The sequence below is a fragment of the Martes martes genome (assembly GCF_963455335.1).
Source record: "Martes martes genome assembly, chromosome: 7".
NCBI classification, from domain to species: domain Eukaryota; kingdom Metazoa; phylum Chordata; class Mammalia; order Carnivora; family Mustelidae; genus Martes; species Martes martes.
The window spans coordinates 79,852,430-79,871,673 of NC_137894.1; the positions used below are offsets into that span (position 1 = coordinate 79,852,430).

The following is a 19,244-nucleotide window of genomic DNA, read 5'->3' on the forward strand; positions in this document are numbered from 1 at the left end:
TCCCAGGATCCTGGGATCAAGCCCCACGTCAGGCTCCCAGTTCAGCACGGAATCTACTTCTCCCTCTCCCTCCACCTCTCCCCCTGCTTGTGCTCTCTATCTCATATGAATAAGTAAAATCTTTAAAAAAAAAAAAAAAGGAAAAAAGAAAGAAAAAGTACAATTTGTGAGTGGGGGGAAAACTTCACTAGATGGGCTCAAAAGCCATAAAACATAGCCAGTGAAATTGAAAACAGGTAATAAAAATTATCCAATCTGAAGAACAGAGTGAAAAGACTGGGAGAAAAAAGGAAATAGTGACAGGCATCCAAGGGAACACATTAAAAAGTCTAACAGTTGTGCCACTGGAGCCCCAGAAGGAAAGGAGAAAACAAAATTGCTGTAGAAAACAGGTTTGACAAAGAAATGCTCTAAATGTGGTGAAAGGCATACAGAGTCAAGAAGCTCAGCAAACTTCAATTAAGACAACCATGCACAGGCAAATCATAATCAAACAGCAAAACCCTGCAAAGGTAAATTTTTTTTAAAAATCTTAAAAGCAGCAAAAGGAAAAGCAACGCAAAGAAACAAAGATCAGAATAAATGCAGATTTCTCATCAGAAACCATAAAGGCTGGAAAACAATGGAATAATATCCTTTTTTTTTTTTTTGGAATAATATCTTTAAAATGCTGAAAAGAACTGTCACCCCAGAATTTTATATCTAGCAAAAATATCTTCACAGCATAAATACAAAATACATTCTCAGATGAAAGAAAACTAAGAGAATTAATCACCAGCAGACTTCCCTAAAAGAAATGTTAAAGAGGGGCGCCTGGGTGGCTCAGTTGGTTAAACTCCCAACTCAACAAGATTTCTGCTCAGATCTTGATCTCAGGGTGCTGAGTTCAAGCCCCATGTTGAGCTCAACACAGGGTGTGGCTCCTACTTAAAAAAAAAAAGAAAAGAAAAGAAAGGGCACCTGGCCACTGGGTGGCTCAGTTGGTTAAGCGTCTGCCTTTGGCTCAGGTCATGATCCCAGAATCCTGGGATCCAGGACCGTATCAGGCTTCCTGCTTAGAGGGGAGACTGCTTCTCCCTCTGCTCTTTCTACCCCATGTTCTCTTTCTCTCTCTGCTCTCTTTCAAATAAATAAATAAAATCTTAAAAAAAGAAAAGAAAAAGAAATGCTAGAGAAAGTTCTTCAAAGTTAAAGAAAATGATACCAGAGACATACATGGAAAAAAAAGAATCAAGATGAAAAATAAGATTATCCCAACACACTGTACAAACACCTAAGGATAAAAAGGAATATTGCAAACAACTCTATGCCCATAAATTCTAATTCACATTAGTTAGCCCAATTCCTTGAAAGACATACTACTAAAATTCACTCAAGAATTAAGTAACTTAGGGCCACCTGGGTAGCTCAGTCAGTTAAGCATCTGTCTTCTGCTCAGGTCATGATTCCAGGGTCCTGGGATCAAGCCCCACATCATGCTTCCTGCTCAGGGGGGAGCCTGCTTCTCCCTCTCCTCCCCACTTATGTTTTCTCTCACTATCTCTGTCACTATCTCTGTCTCTCTCTCTCGAATAAATGAATAAAATCTTAAAAAAAAAAAACCCACAAAGAATTAAGTAACTTAAATAGTCCTCTATTACACAAAGAATTAGTTATAAAAACCTTCAAACATACCAATTTATTCTCTTATGGGTTGTGCTTTTGGTAATTACTTGAGAAATACTTGACTAACCTAGGGTCACAAAGGATATCTCTATGTTTTCTTCTAGAGGTCTTATAGTTTTACGTTCTTCATTAAGGTCTATGATTCATTTTATTTCTATATATGGTGTGGTACACTAGTCACAGTTAGTTTTTCCTTTTTTCCACATGGACACCAATTGTTCCAGCACCATAAAATAATACTATTCTTTCCCACTGAACTGCCTTTGCACCTTTATTGAAATAAGGTATCCCGGTATGTCAATCTATTTCTGACTCTCTGCTCCATTTCATCGATCCATTTTGCTTTATATCAATACCACACTGTTTTGATTACTGCACCAATATAACAGGAATTTAAGTATGATATTATTAGTCCTCTAATTAAAGTTGTTTTGGCTAGTGTAGGTCCTTTGCATTTCCATATAACTTTTGAGGTCAGTCTGCCAAATCCTCCATCTTGTCAAATTTTCCTTTCTTTTTTTTTTTTTTAATTTTGCAGTGATTTTTTTTTAAAGATTTTATTTATTTGACAGAGCGAAACACAGCAAGAGAGAGAACAGAAGCAGGGAGAGTGGGAGAAGCAGGCTTCCCACCCAGCAGGGAGCCCCATGCAAGCCTCAATCCCAGGACTCTGGGATCATGACCTGAGCCTAGAATCTTAAGGACTGAGCCACCCAGGTGCCCTGTCAGATTTTTCTCTAACAACTGCAGAAGAAATGAAAATATATATTTACACAGAAATCTATATACTAATGTTTATAGCAACTCCGGTCATAATCACCAAAACCGCAAAGCCAAATGTCTTTCAAGAGGTAAATGGATAAACCATCTGTGGGGTACAACCATAAAATGGTACTACACAGATATTAAAAGGAACTACTTATTATACACACAGCAACAGAGATGACTCTCAAATGCAATATACTACACTTATGAAGCCGGACTCAAAACACTACACAATGTATATGAGATTCTACTTATACAACATTCTGGTAAAGTCAAAACTATAGCATCAAAGAACAGACCACTCACTGGTTGTCAAGCACTGGAGTTGGGGAAGGATTTAACTTCAAAAGGACAGCTCTAGGGAATGTTTTGGGATGTTGGAACTGTGCTGAATTTCAATTGTGGTGGTGGTTATGTGACTTTGCATTTGTCAAAACTCCGAACTTTACTATGTGTAATTTAAATAAATTTAAGAAAAAAAAAATGAGTATCATGCATATCCTAACCACAGCACTCCCTGAATAGTGCTAAAAGTATACATCCATGGCACAAACTTTTATTTATAATTAAAGAGCTTTTCAAACTTTTAAATTTGTTGAAGATTTATCTCTCACATTATGGGTAGAAATTATTTTTATATAATTAAACCTAGTACTACATCAGTTTATAGACCTAATACCAGTTTATAGACCTAAAAATAGCCTAATTAGGAAATGGTACCTGCAATGACATCAGAATCTTTCTCTGATGAAAGCAGAGTAAGTAATTTAAAGCAAGAATAGGGGCACCTGAGTGGCTTAGTTGGTTAAGCATCTGCCTTTGGTTCATGTCATGATCCCTGAGTCCTCAGATCAAGCCCTGCGTCAGGCTTCCTGCTAAGCAGGGAACCTGCTTCTCCCTCTCCCTCTCCCTCTGCCCCTGCTCTCTATCACTCACAATCTCTTTCTCTCTCAAATAAATAAATAAAATCTTAAAACAAACAAACAAAAAAATGAGAACAAAAAGCTTCATGAGGTTCCAAAGATAAATAATTTCCTTGGGAACTTTAATAGTTCTTATACTGTAACTATCCTATCCTTTTTCTAGACTGTATCGTTTGGACTTGGGCCAAGATTTTTGAAGATTTACAATATAAAATTTAACCTTTTTTAAAAAAAGTTTTTTTTTTAAAGATTTTTATTTATTTATTTGACAGACAGAGATCACAAGCAGGCAGAGAGGCAGGCAGAAAGAGAGCTGGGGTAGGGGGGAGCAGGCTCCCTGCTGAGCAGAGAGCCCGATGCGGGGCTTGATCCCAGGACCCCGAGATCATGACCTGAGCCAAAGGCAGACGCCCAACCCACTGAGCCACCCAGGCGCCCCGATTTTATTTATTTATTTAACAGAAAGAGAAAGATCACAAGTAAGCAGAGAGGCAGGCAGAGAGAGAGGAGGAAGCAGGCTCTCTGCTGAGCAGAGAGCCCGATGCGGGTCTCGATCCCAGGACCCTGAGACCATGACCTGAGCAGAAGGCAGAGGCTTAACCCAATGAGCCACCCAGGTGCCCCTAAAATTTAACCTTTTTAATAAATAAAGAAGTTATCTACAATGGTGATATTTTACTGAATATGGTCTGCAAATTGGGCATTTCCTTTATTAAAGAATTAAAACAAAATTTTAACTGTAAAAGTCTAATAAATTTGGTTTCATAAAGATAATAAATAACATCTTTTGATCCATTTCATCTTTTTTTTTTTAAGATTTTATTTATTTATTTGACACAGAGAGAGAGATCAGAAGTAGGCAGAGAGGCAGGCAGGAGGAGGGGGAAGCAGGCTCCCTGCTGAACAGAGAGCCCAATGTGGGGCTCTATTCCAGGACCCTGAGATCATGACCTGAGCCAAAGGCAGAAGCTTAACCCACTGAGCCACCCAGGTGCACCTCATCTTTTATTTTTGTCCCTGCTCCCAGCCTTGACTCTCCCTGTATTGCTTAACTAAAAATAACTCCTGGCATAGCAGTTGAAAATTATGGCCTTCCCTCTCAAAGGAAAAGAAGTAAAATTCCAATACGTAGACTTGCTTTTCTCCAATTAAAACACACACACAAATCTGACTGCAATTCATTAAATAAGTATCTATTGAACAGATAGTACTTTTTTGTGCCAAGTACTGTGCTAGATATTGGAAGGTAGGATACAAAGATGATTAAGACAGTGCTGGGCTCTAAGGAACTAAAAGGCCTCATGGCACAGTCAACAAGTATGTAAAACATACATTGTTTACAGCTACAAAGAAGAATATATGTTTTGTTTTTTTAAATATTTTAAGGTGAGGGGCACCTGGGTGGCTCAGTTGTTAAGCGTCTGCCTCCAGCTCAGGTCATGATCTCAGGGTCCTGGGACTGAGCCCCGCATCGGGCTCCCTGCTCAGCAGGAAGCCTGCTTCTCCCTTTCCCACTCCCCCTGCTTGTGTTCCCGCTCTCACTGTGTCTCTCTCTGTCAAATAATTAAATAAAATCTATTTTTAAAAAGTATTTTAAGGTGAAAGACACTTTGGTAAACTTAACAAAAGCTCACAGAATATCATTATCTATGAGCTCCCTTACAGAGAATGGTTCTCATCTTCTAACACTTCTTTCGGCTGTCCACTGAAAAGAAGTACATAACAATACTTGATTTGTGTAAACAGAAATTACTTACTTAACTTTTTAGTATTATATGTATTTGAAATAATGATCTTTCCCTATCCAAGGAAGGATCAGCTGTAGGGCTTATCAAAAAAAAAGTAATTTCACTTCCCTATTACTCTGCCATGGGGTAGAAGAAAACAGAAGTTAATATGGAAAAAGCAGGTACATAAATGCAGGGGGATAGGGAAAATATATATATATTGATTCTGTCACTGTCTGTACTACAGAGAAGAATACAATGCTCCTCCTCTTATATGCTCCCCAACCAATTTATGACCCCAAAAATACTTTCTTTAGGCATAAATGAAAAGCAAGCACAATATAAATAACTTCTTCATTTTGTTCACTATCTGATTATTAGCTATTATATGCCAGACTCTATGCTTAGCAATAGGAAGAAAAAAAAGTAAGGGCACCTGGGTGGCTCCATCAGTTCAGTGGCTGCCTTCAGCTCAATTCATGATCCAAGGGTCCTAGGATGGAACCCTGAACACACCAACTCCCTGCTCAGTGGGGAGTCTGCTTCTCCCTCTGCCCCTCCCCTCTGTTCATGCTTGCTCATGCTCGCTCTAGCTCATGAGCTATCTCTCAAATAAATACTTTTTAAAATGACAAAAGAAAAAGAAAAAGTACTAGTGGTATGTATCTAGTAGTACTTTGAGAACACAGGAGGAGTCTTTGAAGGCATCTGAATCTTATCCATTAGGTAAAGACCCAAGGAGTTTATAAAATAGAGTGGTACAGTCAAATAATTGTTTTAAAACTATTTATACCTCAATAAAGCTGGGGGGAAAAGACCATGAAAAATATTTTAAGATATGACTCTGGTTATTGTTAGCTTGGAGACAGGGATATCTATTATGAAGCTACTAGCAAATTATAATTATTTCCCCATACCAATCCAAGATCTATCATTCTTTTCAATCTCCTACTTCAGGGAGAGAAAAGGTCATCGGACAGAAATCCCTCAAACTTTTAACCATCAAACCTAAACCTAAAACATCTATATCTAATCTTCCCATCTGCCCTGTTTTACAAGGAACACACTACCTAAAATAAAACCCATCTCTCCACCAGCGGATCAGAGCTTTACTCCTAAACATAAGATTTTTCTGACCACAGCTTCAGCATTATCTGGTAGCATACTAGGAATGCAGACTATCGGGTAGCACACCAAACCAAATGAATCATAATTTGCAGCTTAGCAAGATCCCCAGGTGATTCACATCATGCACACTAAAGTTTAAAAAGCACTAGTCTTAACAGAAGCCAATCTTCTCCCAGTTTCTCAGAATCCTAAACACTATGGATATTCTCTCTCCTATCTCTTTGACCTTGAAAAGACAAAATCCCATACCCCCATTCCAATCTAACTTCTTGAAAAAGTTTTCCACACTCCCTGGCTCTATTTCTTCATATCCTACTTATTCCTGGACCCATTCAAATCTCTCCCTCACCACCACTCCACTCAGCTCTCATTAAGATCAATGTCCTTGAGAATGTAGCTAAATCCAAAGGACGCTTTCAGTCTTCACCCTACTTGACCTCTCACCACAATTCAACACAATTGTCCTTTCTCTTTTTGAACCACTTTCTTCCTGTGTTGACATGTACACTAATGATGCAAAAGCAATGGTGGATGAAACTGCTGGCATTTCAGCATGAATCAAGGCAAGGGTACTAAACTGTACTACTAGTAGCTGTATTCTTCACTGCTGAGCTTTGGCATGGGGGGCTGGGGGGAAACACTTTCACTACAGAGTAACTTTGATGAAGGAAAAAAATTATTAATTTTACTACATCACAACCCTTGAATACCTGTCTTTTTAATAACCTACTACAGGTAATGGGAAGTAAGTATAAAGCACTTCTGCCTCCTAAAGAATGATGGCTGTGTCAAGGGAAAGCACTTGGCTAACTGTTGGAGAGCTCAACTAGACACTTTTTTTCATGCAACACCATTTTTACTTTAAAGAACTTCAGACAAACTGTGATTATTCAGACTTGGAAACCTGGCAAACATTTCTCAAAATTTAACAAAGTAAGCCTTCCACTACAAGGAAAACAACTGACAGTACTTATTGCCAATGATAACATTAAAGCTTTCAAGCAAAAATGACAATTTTGGAAAACTTGTATCTGCTACCATGAGCTAGACAGCTTCCCAATATTGAAACTTTTCTGATGAGATCAGTATTCACATTAAACAAATATGAGTTTGTGATATTGTAGAATGACATATGTCAATATTTGGATTATCATATAGCTCAGTGAATCCATAACCAGGTCACAATTTTACAAGCTTAAACACAGATTTAAAAAAAAAATCCACTCAAAGTACAAGAGAGACCAATAAATTTTATGTAACAGAGTACAAGGACCTCACTGATATGATTCACAATCCACATTATAACTAACCTTTAAGAAACTATCACTTGTCCAGTTTTGGTAACGTATCAAAGAATATCCATAATTATGTATAAAAATCACTACAACATTCCTCCCTTTTCCAACCACATTTGTGGAGGATAATTTTTTCATATATTTCTATCAAAACAGAATCCAGCAGGCTGAATGCAGAGGCAGATATGAGAATCCAGCCAAATTCCAAACTCATGATCTCAGCCCCTCAAAACTCTTCCAGTGTTCTCTCTCACTGAATGGCATCACCATCCATTGTAACCTGAGTAATGCATGATACTTCCTCTCTAACTCTCATATCCAATCATTCAAAAAGTTCTGACTATTTTTCTTCCTAAATCTCTCTCTCTCTCTACTTCTTCATACTTCTATTACTACCAACCTCTCACTCAACCATAATCGGCAAAGCCTAAAAGAAATTGTTCTTCCTGCCCTCTCCACTCATCTATTCTATTCTCAAAAGAGCAGGTAATGTTTCTGAAAAACAAATATAATCGTATCAGTCACTCTTTTGCACTATTTCACTGCCTTTGCACTGTTCTTAAGATAAAACCAAAAGCTTTACTTATCATATACGAAAGACTCCATCCCATCTAGCTCCTACCTCCTACACAGCACTTAGGCAAACTCCTTGTCCCAGTCACACTAGTTTTCTTCATGTTCCTCAACCATGCCCTACTTATCCCACTTCAAATTCTTTGCACATTGCCTCCTCTTCAAACACCCTTCTACCTCCTCTTCATACTTCATCCCATAAACTTACTCATCCTTTATAGCTCTAGAAAAAACCACTTCTTCAAAGGCCAGGGGCAGCTGGGTGGCTCAGTGGGTTAAGCCTCTGCCTTCAGCCCAGGTCATGAACTCAGGGTCCTGCGATCGAGCCCCACATCGGGCTCCCTGCTCAGCAGGGAGTCTGCTCCCCACCACCCACAACCCACCGTCTGCCTCTCTGCCTACTTGTGATCTCTCTGTGTCAAATAAATGAATAAAATCTTAAAAAAAATAAAAAGAAAAAAAAAGAGCCTTCTAGTACCTAAAAAGTACTATCACTAGGGTGCCTGGGTGGCTCAGTCAGTTAAGCATCTGCCTTTGGCTCAGGTCATGATCCCAGGGTCCTGGGATTGAGCCCCGAGTCAGGCTCCCTACTCCTTTGGGAGCCCGCCTCTCCCTCTGCCTCTATTTCTGTCTCTCTTTAATGAGTAAATAAAATCTTAAAAATAAAATAAAAGTACTATCCCTAATATCCCATTTTGTAGATCTTAGATTCTACCCAGAAAATAGAACTTTTAAATTATACTATCTGAAGAGATAAGAGGCAGGATCTACAAGTGCCCAGGATTTACCTATTTATAATAACATGTACAATAATCATCCATTTTAATGTGATTGCAAACTCATTTGTAACTCATTAAATTTAACTCTTATTAAATTTATAACATATTAAATTTAACTCACTAACATATCACAGATGAAAGCAAAAACTCACCTTGAACTTGAATTTTATTTTTTAGAGCATTACCCTGTAAGTTCAGGCATTAATAAGAAATATCACAGCGTCACAGAAAATATATATTCCTTAACTTCAAAAAGACTGTCAAGACTCTTCAAAAAATGGAGAGCCACATATAATACTACACTAAAGGAAAAGACTTAACCATTAAGTGAAAAAAGCACTATGCTAGGGATTTCACATCTATCATCCCTTTTAATCTTCACAAAAACTGAACCCAAATCTATCCCATCCCAAAGGCCATTATTCTACCACACCATCTGCCTTTCCTGACTAAAGAGACATACAACTATTAATACAAGCTAATAAGGGAAATACATATCTGAACATATAGACATCTTCTGCTTTATTCAATATAAATAAGGACTGTTTGCTAATATCTTAGGAAATCAAGTTGGTATGGGAAATTTTTAAAAATTCAAATTTCAGTATTCAAAATATGCACATCATCTTGCTTTTCCCCTACCCCATTTCTTGACTCTTGCCAAGAATTTTAAAAGACTCTCCAAAATCAATCAGCTTCACAAAATAAAGTCCCAAAATAAAATTCAAAATTAGAAATGTAGGGGCACCTGGGTGGCTCAGTGGGTTAAGGCCGCTGCCTTCGGCTCAGGCCATGATCCCAAAGCCCTGGGATGGAGCCCGGCATCGGCATCGGGCTCTCTGCTCAGCAGGGAGCCTGCTTCCTCCCTTCTCTCTCTGCCTGCCTCTCTGCCTACGTGTGATCTGTCCGTCAAATAAATAAATAAAATGTTTAAAAAAAAATTAGTAGGTAGCCCACTTTAACCAAATCACTTTTCATATACATTCTTTCCTTTAATCCTCACAAGGAACCTACTGCTATTCTACACAGAAAGAAACTAAACTAAGGCTCTCCAAGGCTAAATTAGACATAGTAGACCAAGAATCCAAGAACATGAACCCAGGTCTCTGATGCCACAGCCCATTCTTTCCACCTCACCAAGCTGCCTCTGGTTTAAGGGACTCAAAACAAGTTCCCTTGTGACAAGAAAATCTTGGACTATAGAACAAAGAGAGCAAACTAAGCATTTTTTAAAAAAATGTTACAAATTTAATCAAAGATCTGTTTTTTGTTAGACAAATTACTGGTATGCTGCATGAAATAGGGGTAACCATTCCAATTTGAAAATAGTCTTGTTATCTTAGTAAATAAAAAATATAAATCATATCTGACTTTAATTTCATCTTTCATAACATTGTATTGTATCAAATATAAATAAGCCTAGAAGGGAAAATGTAAAGAACAAGTTATGTTAGGATGGTAGGATTTTATATACGGATGTTTTTTTATTTTACAAATTTCCTTTAAGGACACCTGGAGGTTCAGTTCATGATCCTGGAGTCCTGGGATGGACTCTCACATCTGGCTCCCTACTCAGCGGGGAGTCTGCTTCTCTCTGTGACCCTCCCCCGCTCATGCTCTCTCTCTCTTTCTCTCTAATAAATAAATAAAATCAGTAAAAATAAATAAATAAATATTTCCTTTAAAATTGTTTTAATTGGTAACACCTTTTTTAAATGCCACTACAAATAACTACTATATATTAGTACTTAGTAAAGATACAAAACAATCATTACTTTGATTGGCAAGAGTAATTTCTTATTTTTTAAACATTTTATTTATTTATTCGACGAGAGAGACACAGTGAGAGAGGGAACACAAGCAAGGGGAGCAGTAGCAGGAGAGCAGGGAGCCTGATGTGAGGCTCGATCCCAGGATGCTAGGATCATGACCTGAGCCAGAGGCAGATGCTTAAAGACTGAGCCACTGAGGTGTCCCTATTTGTCTGAGAGAGAGAGAGAGACAAAGACAGCCACAGAGAGAGTACAAGTGAGCACAAGTGAGCACAAGCCAGCACAAGCTGGGAAGGAGGAGAAGGAGGCTCCCCACCCAGCAAGAAGTCTGATGGCAGATTCCATCCCAGGACCCTGGAATCATGACCTGAGCCAAAGACAGACACTTAACGGACTAAGCCAACCAAGCATCCCAGATAACTTTTAAAAAACCAAAAGTAGGGGTGCCTGGGTGGCTCAGTGGGTTAAAGCCTCTGCCTTCAGCTCAGGTCGTGATCCCAGGGAGCCTGCTTCCTCCTCTCTCTCTGCCGGCCTCTCTGCCTACTTGTGATCTCTGTCAAATAAATAAATAAATAATCTTAATTAAAAAAAAAAAAAAGTAATTCTCAGGTAATGAAGACCCTCTAATGAAATCTGAGAATACTCAAAAATCTACTTCACTTTTCTAGGAATCCTGCTAAAATAAGTATCAACAGAGGGGCTATTATTATGCATTCAAAGTTTTGTTAATAACAAAAACTAGTTGACATGAATGGGCCACTAATAAATTGTGATTTGGGGTAGGGGGATAGGGTAACTGGGTGATGAATCACTAAACTGTACCCTTGAAACCAGTACTTACTACAAGTTGACTAACCTGAATTCAAATAAACTCTTGAAAGAAAACAAAAATAAAAAACAGTGAATTTGAAACTTTGTTTATAAGGATTTTTATCCTAAGATTTTTACTGTCTTAATGGGATTTACAACTAAGAATTATTAACTTTATTAATTCATCTTCATTAATTATTCATTCAAAAATGAAGACAATTAAAAAATGCTTTGTCAAATAAAGCAGCTGCCTTTGGCTCAGGTCACCATCCCCAGGTCCTGGGCTTGGATCAAGCCCCAAGACGGGTTTCCCTGCTCAGCTTCTCCCTCTGCTTCTCCCCCACCACCATCCACTCATACTCGAGCGCATACACTCTCTCTCTCTAATAAATAATCTTAAAGAAAAAAAAAACTTAGTCAATTTTATAACAGCCTTTATCACCACCTCAAAGAAATTAAGATAATTATACAAAGTTTTAAGTCAACATCTCAAACACTTTCTAATTATCTCAAAATGGCATTAAAACAAATACAGAAATCTGAGTTTTCATTAACTATCAGAACTCAAAATTGTAAATAAGTAATATAAAATAAACAGTAAAAGTATTCAGAAGAATGGTTAATCTAACCAGGCAAGTAATCATATATGAGAAAAAACAGCATTAATAGCCAATCTAGTAAAGAATTCTTTTACATTTTCACACAAATTCTATATTAAAACCTCTGAATAAAACTGTTCAAACTCCAAATTTCAAAATCTGTTTCTACTATTTCAAAAATATGCTATTATGAGTAACATCCTATTTGTACCCTCCAAACTGAAATTTACAAAGCAATCATTTGCTTTAAGGAAAGTACAATGTCATATGAGTTAATACTAATGAAGAAAGGGGCACCTGGAAACTGTTCATCATCTTCTGTATTTTCATGTTTATTTCAAGTTAATTTCTTGGTACAGAAACAGGTACCTTTAAAGAAGTATTTGTATTTTCCCAGTTCATAATGTATTTTGAAAATGAATCAAGCAAGCTATGGGTTAAATTTAGTATTCCCTAATTCCTATTCATTCAACAAACATATATTTCTGTCATCACAATTATCATTACATGAATTACTTCACCTACCAATGTCGATTTCTCAGAAAAGTATAAATGCAAAACTGCAGACACTTTCAAAAAGATAATTTTAAAACTCACTAGAGAAAAGTCTATACAAACTGAAGTCAGCAAATGGCTGAAAACAGATGTCACCACAGCAACCCCAAAAGAAGACAACGAAGGGATATACTTACGTTTCAAAACAACGATCCACGTTGTCAGACATCAAAAGCAGCATGCATAGCTGTTCCAGGGCTATTAGTTGCATGTCCCTTTCATCACCCTGTCCCATCTGCAGCCACTCCAGCAATGTATCAGGATCCACATCTGCCATGGTTTTTTAAAAGCCTCTTTGCTTAAATTAAAAAAGGAAAAGGAAAAAGTCCTTTAAATATGCAGGACTGATCAGCTGGGGTTTAAAAATTTTTCTTTTACATCGGCTAGAACCAAATGTTCCTGGTGTTCTCCTAGGAATCAGAAAACTTATAAGTATGTTTGAGAGAGTACTTTAATGCAGTTTTTCAACTTTATTTCTCTGGTTTAATGTTCATGTATCATATTAAATAAAAACCAGTTTTGCATTAGAGTATAAGCTGATTAGGTTGCTACTTAACTGGAAACCAGAACTGTCTCTGACTCAAACACAGTCAAACTTTAAATCCCACTACTGCTGTCACCAACGTCTGTGCCAAAAGGCAAAGAACACCTTACTAAAGGTTCTTTTTTTTTCCAACAAACTTCTTCCCCCCTCCTTCACCCAAAACTGATCTTCAGGTAAGTGTCAGGTGCAGTATTTTGAGATTCTAAGTACTGTGTCCACTCCCCCTCCAAATTAAGTTTCTGCTTTAAAATTATCTCCCAATTCCACAAATTCTGCTGAATTCCCAATTTACCTACTGCTTCTTAAGACGTCCACGTACAAACAATAATTAGATACAAGTTGTATCTATGAGTAAAGGCGTGGTTAAGAATTCTGGCAGTCTTGGCAATTCTTAAAAGTTTAAAAAAGAAATGCTAAAAGTAAATGCAATGGACTAACACCTTACGGATCCGAATACAGGCCACTCTATGGCCCTCTTTCCCCATTCTCACAGAATGGGGCAGTTGGTTAAAAAATTATAATACAAAATAGAGAAGCAGCTCCAAGAGTCAAGTCATTACAAAAGCCCGCAGGCTCCCTGACGGAAGGACAGCTTTGGATCCCAGGTAACCCAGCTGCAAGTGTGTGAATGCAGCCACGGGTCCCGGTGGGCACCCAACGGCGGCGGCCAGCAGGGATGACCCAACACTCCGGGCCCAGCCGAGCCCCGCGCCGGGAGGCGCAGGCACCGCGCTCTGGTTTCTTGGCACCAAACCCTGCTAAGTTAGCTACCTGTGTCGAGGAGGGGGAAGTTCTGGAGGAGAGGCAGCAAGCCTCAGTGCCCACAGCAGGCCGCCGGGCCGAGCAGGGCGGCGGGTCTCTCGGGAGCGGCGCCCGGAACTTCGAAGCTCGGGGGGACGTCCCTGGCCCGACGGGGAGGCGAACCTTTCTCAAGGGCAAGGGGGGCCCGCCTTGGGCTCCGGCTCGGCCAAGCCAAGCTCCAGCTCCAGCAAGCCGGGCCCCGCCGCGGGCAGGGCCGAGGGAGGGGAACAAAGGGGCTAAGCGGGTTAGTCGGCAAGCAGCCCGGCCGACCTCACCCGAAGCCGGGGTCTCGCTCTCCGCACGCCGCCGGGCATCCGGGATCCCGGCCCCCAGGCCGGGCCCTTCCGACCGCCTGAGGCTCTTCCGCCTCCCCGTCCCTCAAGCTCTTACCCGGGCTTGTCGTCCCAAACCGCTCCGGTCCAGCTCCGAGCAGGCCGCGGGCAGAGCCAGGCCCGGCCGCGGCCCTCGAGTTACCAGGAAGCCGCAGGCCGCGCAGGTCGAGCCGGGCAAGCGGCACAGGAAAAGCCGCGCCTTGTCCCTCCCCTTCCTCCGCGGGGACCTGGTGACAGGGAAGCGAGAGGTTCCCCCGACCGGCGGCAGCCAGCGCACGTCCGGTCCCCGGCACGCGGCTCCTCAGGCCCGCAGCTCAGAGGCCCGCGCGGTGCTGCCGGCAGCAGCGGGGGGTGGCCGCGTCCATCGCGATCCCGGAGGGGGAAGGGAGGAGGGTCGGGCAAGAGCGGGGCGGGGAAGCTGCGGAGGGCAGCCGAGCTCGGCGGAGGCGGAGCAAATCGACTCTCTCGGCAGCTACCCCACCGGCCGCCAGGTGGGGCGCTGCTGAGACCGGTCGGCCGGCGGCGCAGTAGCCCCAACCTGGCGAACCCGGCGGCCGGACGCGTGGCTCTCAGTCCCAGGACGCTCTGGCCCTGCGGGCCTCAGACTCCTCTGTCAGCTGTCGCTTTTCTGTCCTGCACCCGCTCCCAGCACTCCCGCACACTGGTGCACGCACGCTCAGCCTGTTTTGCACCGTGCCTACACACTTAGCGTGCTGCTGCTGTTAGGCCCCCACGCTACACGTCATAGCTGTGGCCAACCTGTCCTTGCCGAGCCCCCGACCGGCCTGGCGGCCCGTACTGCACCGCGAGCTCCTCTCCTCCCCGCGGGGCAGCCTTACGCACGGAAGTGCGTCGCAGGAGGAAAAGCACCACCGTGGGGTCTTAGGAGGCAAACCGCTCGCAGTTCACCAGAAGGAAAACCTTTCACCACAACCCTGGGAAGTAAATATTTTCCAGCAGTATCTCCATTGCAATAAGAGAACTGAGGCTCCAAAAAGAGCGTAAATTCAGGCCCAGTGACGTCCCGGTAAGCAGCACCGCTAAGAGTGTGCTTTTGACTCTTTTTCCTGTGGGTTGTGGTCTCGAGTACATCCGTGGTTATTCCCGTCAGACGTTTTGTGTTTCACAACCTTTAAAAATAAAATGGGCCTGCTTATAAGACCTATTTGGAAATTTTTAGGATGTAGTTCCTTGGAAATGTGAATATAGCTTTTTTTTTTTTTTAAGATTTTATTTATTTATTTGACAGAGGTCACAAGTAGGCAGAGAGGCAGGCGGGGGGGGGGGGGGGTTGGGCAGGCTCCCTGCCAAGCAGAGAGCCCGATGCGGGGCTCGATTCCGGGACTCTGGGACCATGACCTGAGCCGAAGGCAGAGGCTTTAACCCACTGAGCCATCCAGGCGCCCCAATATAGCTTTTTTTTAAATAAAGAAACGAATCCCTTGGTTTCTGAGATAAGTAAACCCATACCTCAGTCACTCTCACTGTACTCTCCCCTTTTCATCTTTTATGACAAAAATGAATATTACATAATAGTATTTGAGTTGTGTTCCTTTAAGCAATCTTCATATGCTGGAAGAACCAGTATTTTGGAAATTACAGATTTGCACTTCAAATACATATAGGCACAGATCCCACTGTCACAGGTCATGGTCCCTAGGTCTCCCCTTAACAGTTCAAATTAAGAGAAAAGAGTAGAGGATTCTCCTATCTTGTCACAACTACAACACATGACAGTAATTGTTTGGGAGCTATGAGTATGACGTGGAGCTGCCAATAAAATCTTCAAGGAGGAAGGTCTTTCTGGACTTTGAAGAATGGGTGGAATATGGACAGTGCAAGGGAGGGGGAAGAATACAAGCAAAGCCTGGTATTGTCTGACAAAGGGAAGAGGAACTGTGCCCCAAGCAAAGATTCTGCATTAAGCAATGAAATGGGGAGAAGGTGGGGACTGGAGCAAGCAGGGCCTTGAATGCCAGCTGCAGAATTTAGGCTTAGCTAAGTTACAAGTTTAGGATTAGAACACTGACGAGAAAAATTCGAGTCTTAGAAAGATTGATGGAATGGCTAAAAGGAGCCACCAAGACAAAACAGCTGGGAGGTTGCTGAAATGCTCCAATGGTGGAGGAAGGAAGGGCCAATAAATCTAACAATTATTTTTAAAAAGATACATCAGAATTTAAATATTAACTTCAATTCTTTTTTATTCTTTTTTTTTTTTAAGATTTTTATTTACTGAAGATAGAGCAAGAGTGAGTGAGAGAGCACGAGCAGGGGAACAGCAGGCAGAGGGAGAAGCCGGCAGAGGGAGAAACAGGCAGAGGGAGAAGCAGACTCTCCACTGAACAGAGAGCCCTGGGCCCCAAGGATTAGTCATCTTAAGCTAAACTTACGGTCTTGTTTTTTAACTTTTAATTTTGAAATAAGCTTAGACATTAAAAAAAAAGTTGCAAATAAAATAAGAGTTCCTATATATATATACCCCTCATACAACTTCTCCAAATGTTATTATTGGGATACCATAGTTGAAGTAAGTGAATTTCAAGAAGGCGTTTGACAAGATTTCCTTTAAAATCTTAGGTACAAGGTGCTCAGTTGGTTATGCGTCTGCCTTCATCTCAGGTTATGATCTGGGTCCTGGCATCCAACCCTGTGTTGAACAACACAACGGGCTCCAGGTGGGGTGCCCTGCTCTTCAGGGAGTCTGCTTCTCCCTCTCCTTCTGCCCCTGCTTGTCCCGCACTTCATGTGTGCACTTTCGCACTCTCTCTCAAAGAAATAAATAAAAATCTTTTTTTAAATTAATTAATTAATTTATTTATTTGACACAGAGAGAGAGAGAGATCACAAGTAGGCAAAGAGGCAGGCAGAGAGAAAGAGGAGGAAGCAGGCTCCCTGCTGAACAGAGAACCCGAGGTACGGCTTGATTCCAGGACCCTGAGATCATGACCTGAGCCGAAGGCAGAGGCTTAACCCACTGAGCCACCCCAGTGCCGCAATAAAAATCTTTTAAAATTTTTTTTAAAATATCTTAGATATAAATATGTTTATTCTGTACTACAAAATTCACTTTTGATTCTCATTTTCTTAATATTGCCTTTTTTTCTTTAAGATTTTTATGTATTTACTTGACAGAAAGAGAGCCAAGCATGGGGATCTGCAGGCAGAGGAAGAAGGAGAAGCAGGCTCCCCACTGAGCAAAGAGCCTAATGCAGGGCTCAATCCCCGGACCCTGGGATCATGACTCGAGCTGCAGGCAGACTCTTAACCAAGTGAGCCACCGAGGTGCTTCATATTGCCACTTTTTAAATGAAAAATAATAAAATTCTTATTGCCGAGAAAGAGGTGGGTCAGATGATAGTGTTGTTAGATAAAGTTGTAAGGTGAAGTCCTGGTTACCTGAACAACTATACCCAGAGAATGTTGCTTAATGGACAAATAACTGCTTGGTGAAAGTTTGTAACATGCCAAAGCCTTTGTGTCGGCCATGTATTGTTGGACAACTTTATCTAACTTCTTTTTTTTAAGATTTTATTTATTTATTTGTCAGAGAGCACAAGCCAGGGGAGCAGGCAAAGGGAGAAGCAGGTTCCCTGCTGAGCAAGAAGCCCGATGCAGGACTTGATCCCAGGATTCTGGGATCATGACCTGAGCCAAAGGTAGACACTTAACCAACTGAGCCAGCCACGCATCCATATCTAACTGACTTTAAACAAAAAATTTGAGGGTATGGATGATACATTGTAGTATCTGATGAAGATTCAAAGATATTGCCACAGAATGCAGCACTGAGACAAAATGAAAAAAATTATTTTAGTAAGTCTAAATATTAAGGACAAAATATCATATTAAAAGATTGAAGGAAAGCTGCCTTCAAAGTTTAGAGAATGAGACATTAGCACTTCAGTTTACTGCATACTCTGTGTGAGACAAAATGGAGGCTCAAGATGTGGTTACCACCCTCCTAATTCAAGGCAAAAAAGACTGCGCTCCTCTGTTCTGCTCTGACCTCATTTAAAGCACTGTTTTAGGCTTAGGAATCAGTTAATTAACATGGAGAAGCTGCAACATGCCCAAGGAGGGTAAAACAGTTGAATGGGCTGGACTTGTTTTGCCTGGAGAAGTGAGGACGTAGGAACATGACTATTGCCTTCAATTGTTTCATGACCTGTCCTATGGAAGAGGGAGCCAACCTAGCATGCCAAACAAAACAGTAGAACTAATAATACAATAATATTAATAGCTAGCATTTTTGAATATTTAATATATGATGCATATTTTACATGCATTATCTTGTTTACTATAATTATTCAATGAGGGCTTTAGTTTCTATTACTATCCTTGTCTTACAGAATAGTAAAACAAAGTTCAGAAAGACCATGGTCGCACAGGTAATATGTCAAAGTAGTTAATACCCTTAGTGAAGTAATAGTTGTAATACATTTAGAAGAGTGTTAGGACATGATAAATGTCTAATAAAATCTAGCTGCAATAATAACAAATAGTACTATAATTATACTTAAATATTATTATTATTATTATTGTATTGACAGGCTGATGACTCTCAGCCTTGGCTACACATTGAAGTCTCCTAGAGCACGTTAAAAAATACTGATGGGGGGCGCCTGGGTGGCTCAGTGGGTTAAGCCTCTGCCTTCGGCTCAGGTCATGATCCCAGGGTCCTGGGATCGAGCCCCGCATCGAGCTCTCTGCTCAGCGGGGAGTCTGCTTCCCTTCCTCTCTCTGCCTGCCTCTCTGCCTGCTTGTGATCTCTGTCTGTCAAATAAATAAATAAAATCTTTAAAAAAAAAAAAAAGAAGAAAAAAAAAGATTTTATTTATTTATCCAAGAGAGAGAGAGAGATTGAGCATGCGTGCACAAACAGGAGGGGCAGAGGGACAGGGAGAAAAATTCCCAAGCATACTCCTTGCTGAGTGCAGAGCCCGAATCAGGGCTCAATCCTATGAGCCTGAGAC

General features: G+C 40.9%; 1 protein-coding gene across 8 annotated transcripts in view; it reads right to left on the minus strand.

The window, feature by feature from the left end:
• Window positions 1-15,092, minus strand: part of HECTD1 (HECT domain E3 ubiquitin protein ligase 1) — a 96,934-nt gene extending 81,842 nt beyond the window's left edge. For all 8 annotated transcript variants that reach the window (XM_080809050.1, XM_080809053.1, XM_080809049.1 and 5 more), the window contains exons 1-2: window positions 14,327-15,092; window positions 12,729-12,889 (exon numbers count right to left, since the gene is read on the minus strand). In XM_080809050.1, coding sequence (XP_080665176.1) covers window positions 12,729-12,868 — 140 coding nt within the window. In that variant the 5' untranslated portion in view covers window positions 12,869-12,889; window positions 14,327-15,092. The remainder of the gene's footprint in view (window positions 1-12,728; window positions 12,890-14,326) is intronic.
• Window positions 15,093-19,244: the final 4,152 nt, after the last annotated feature.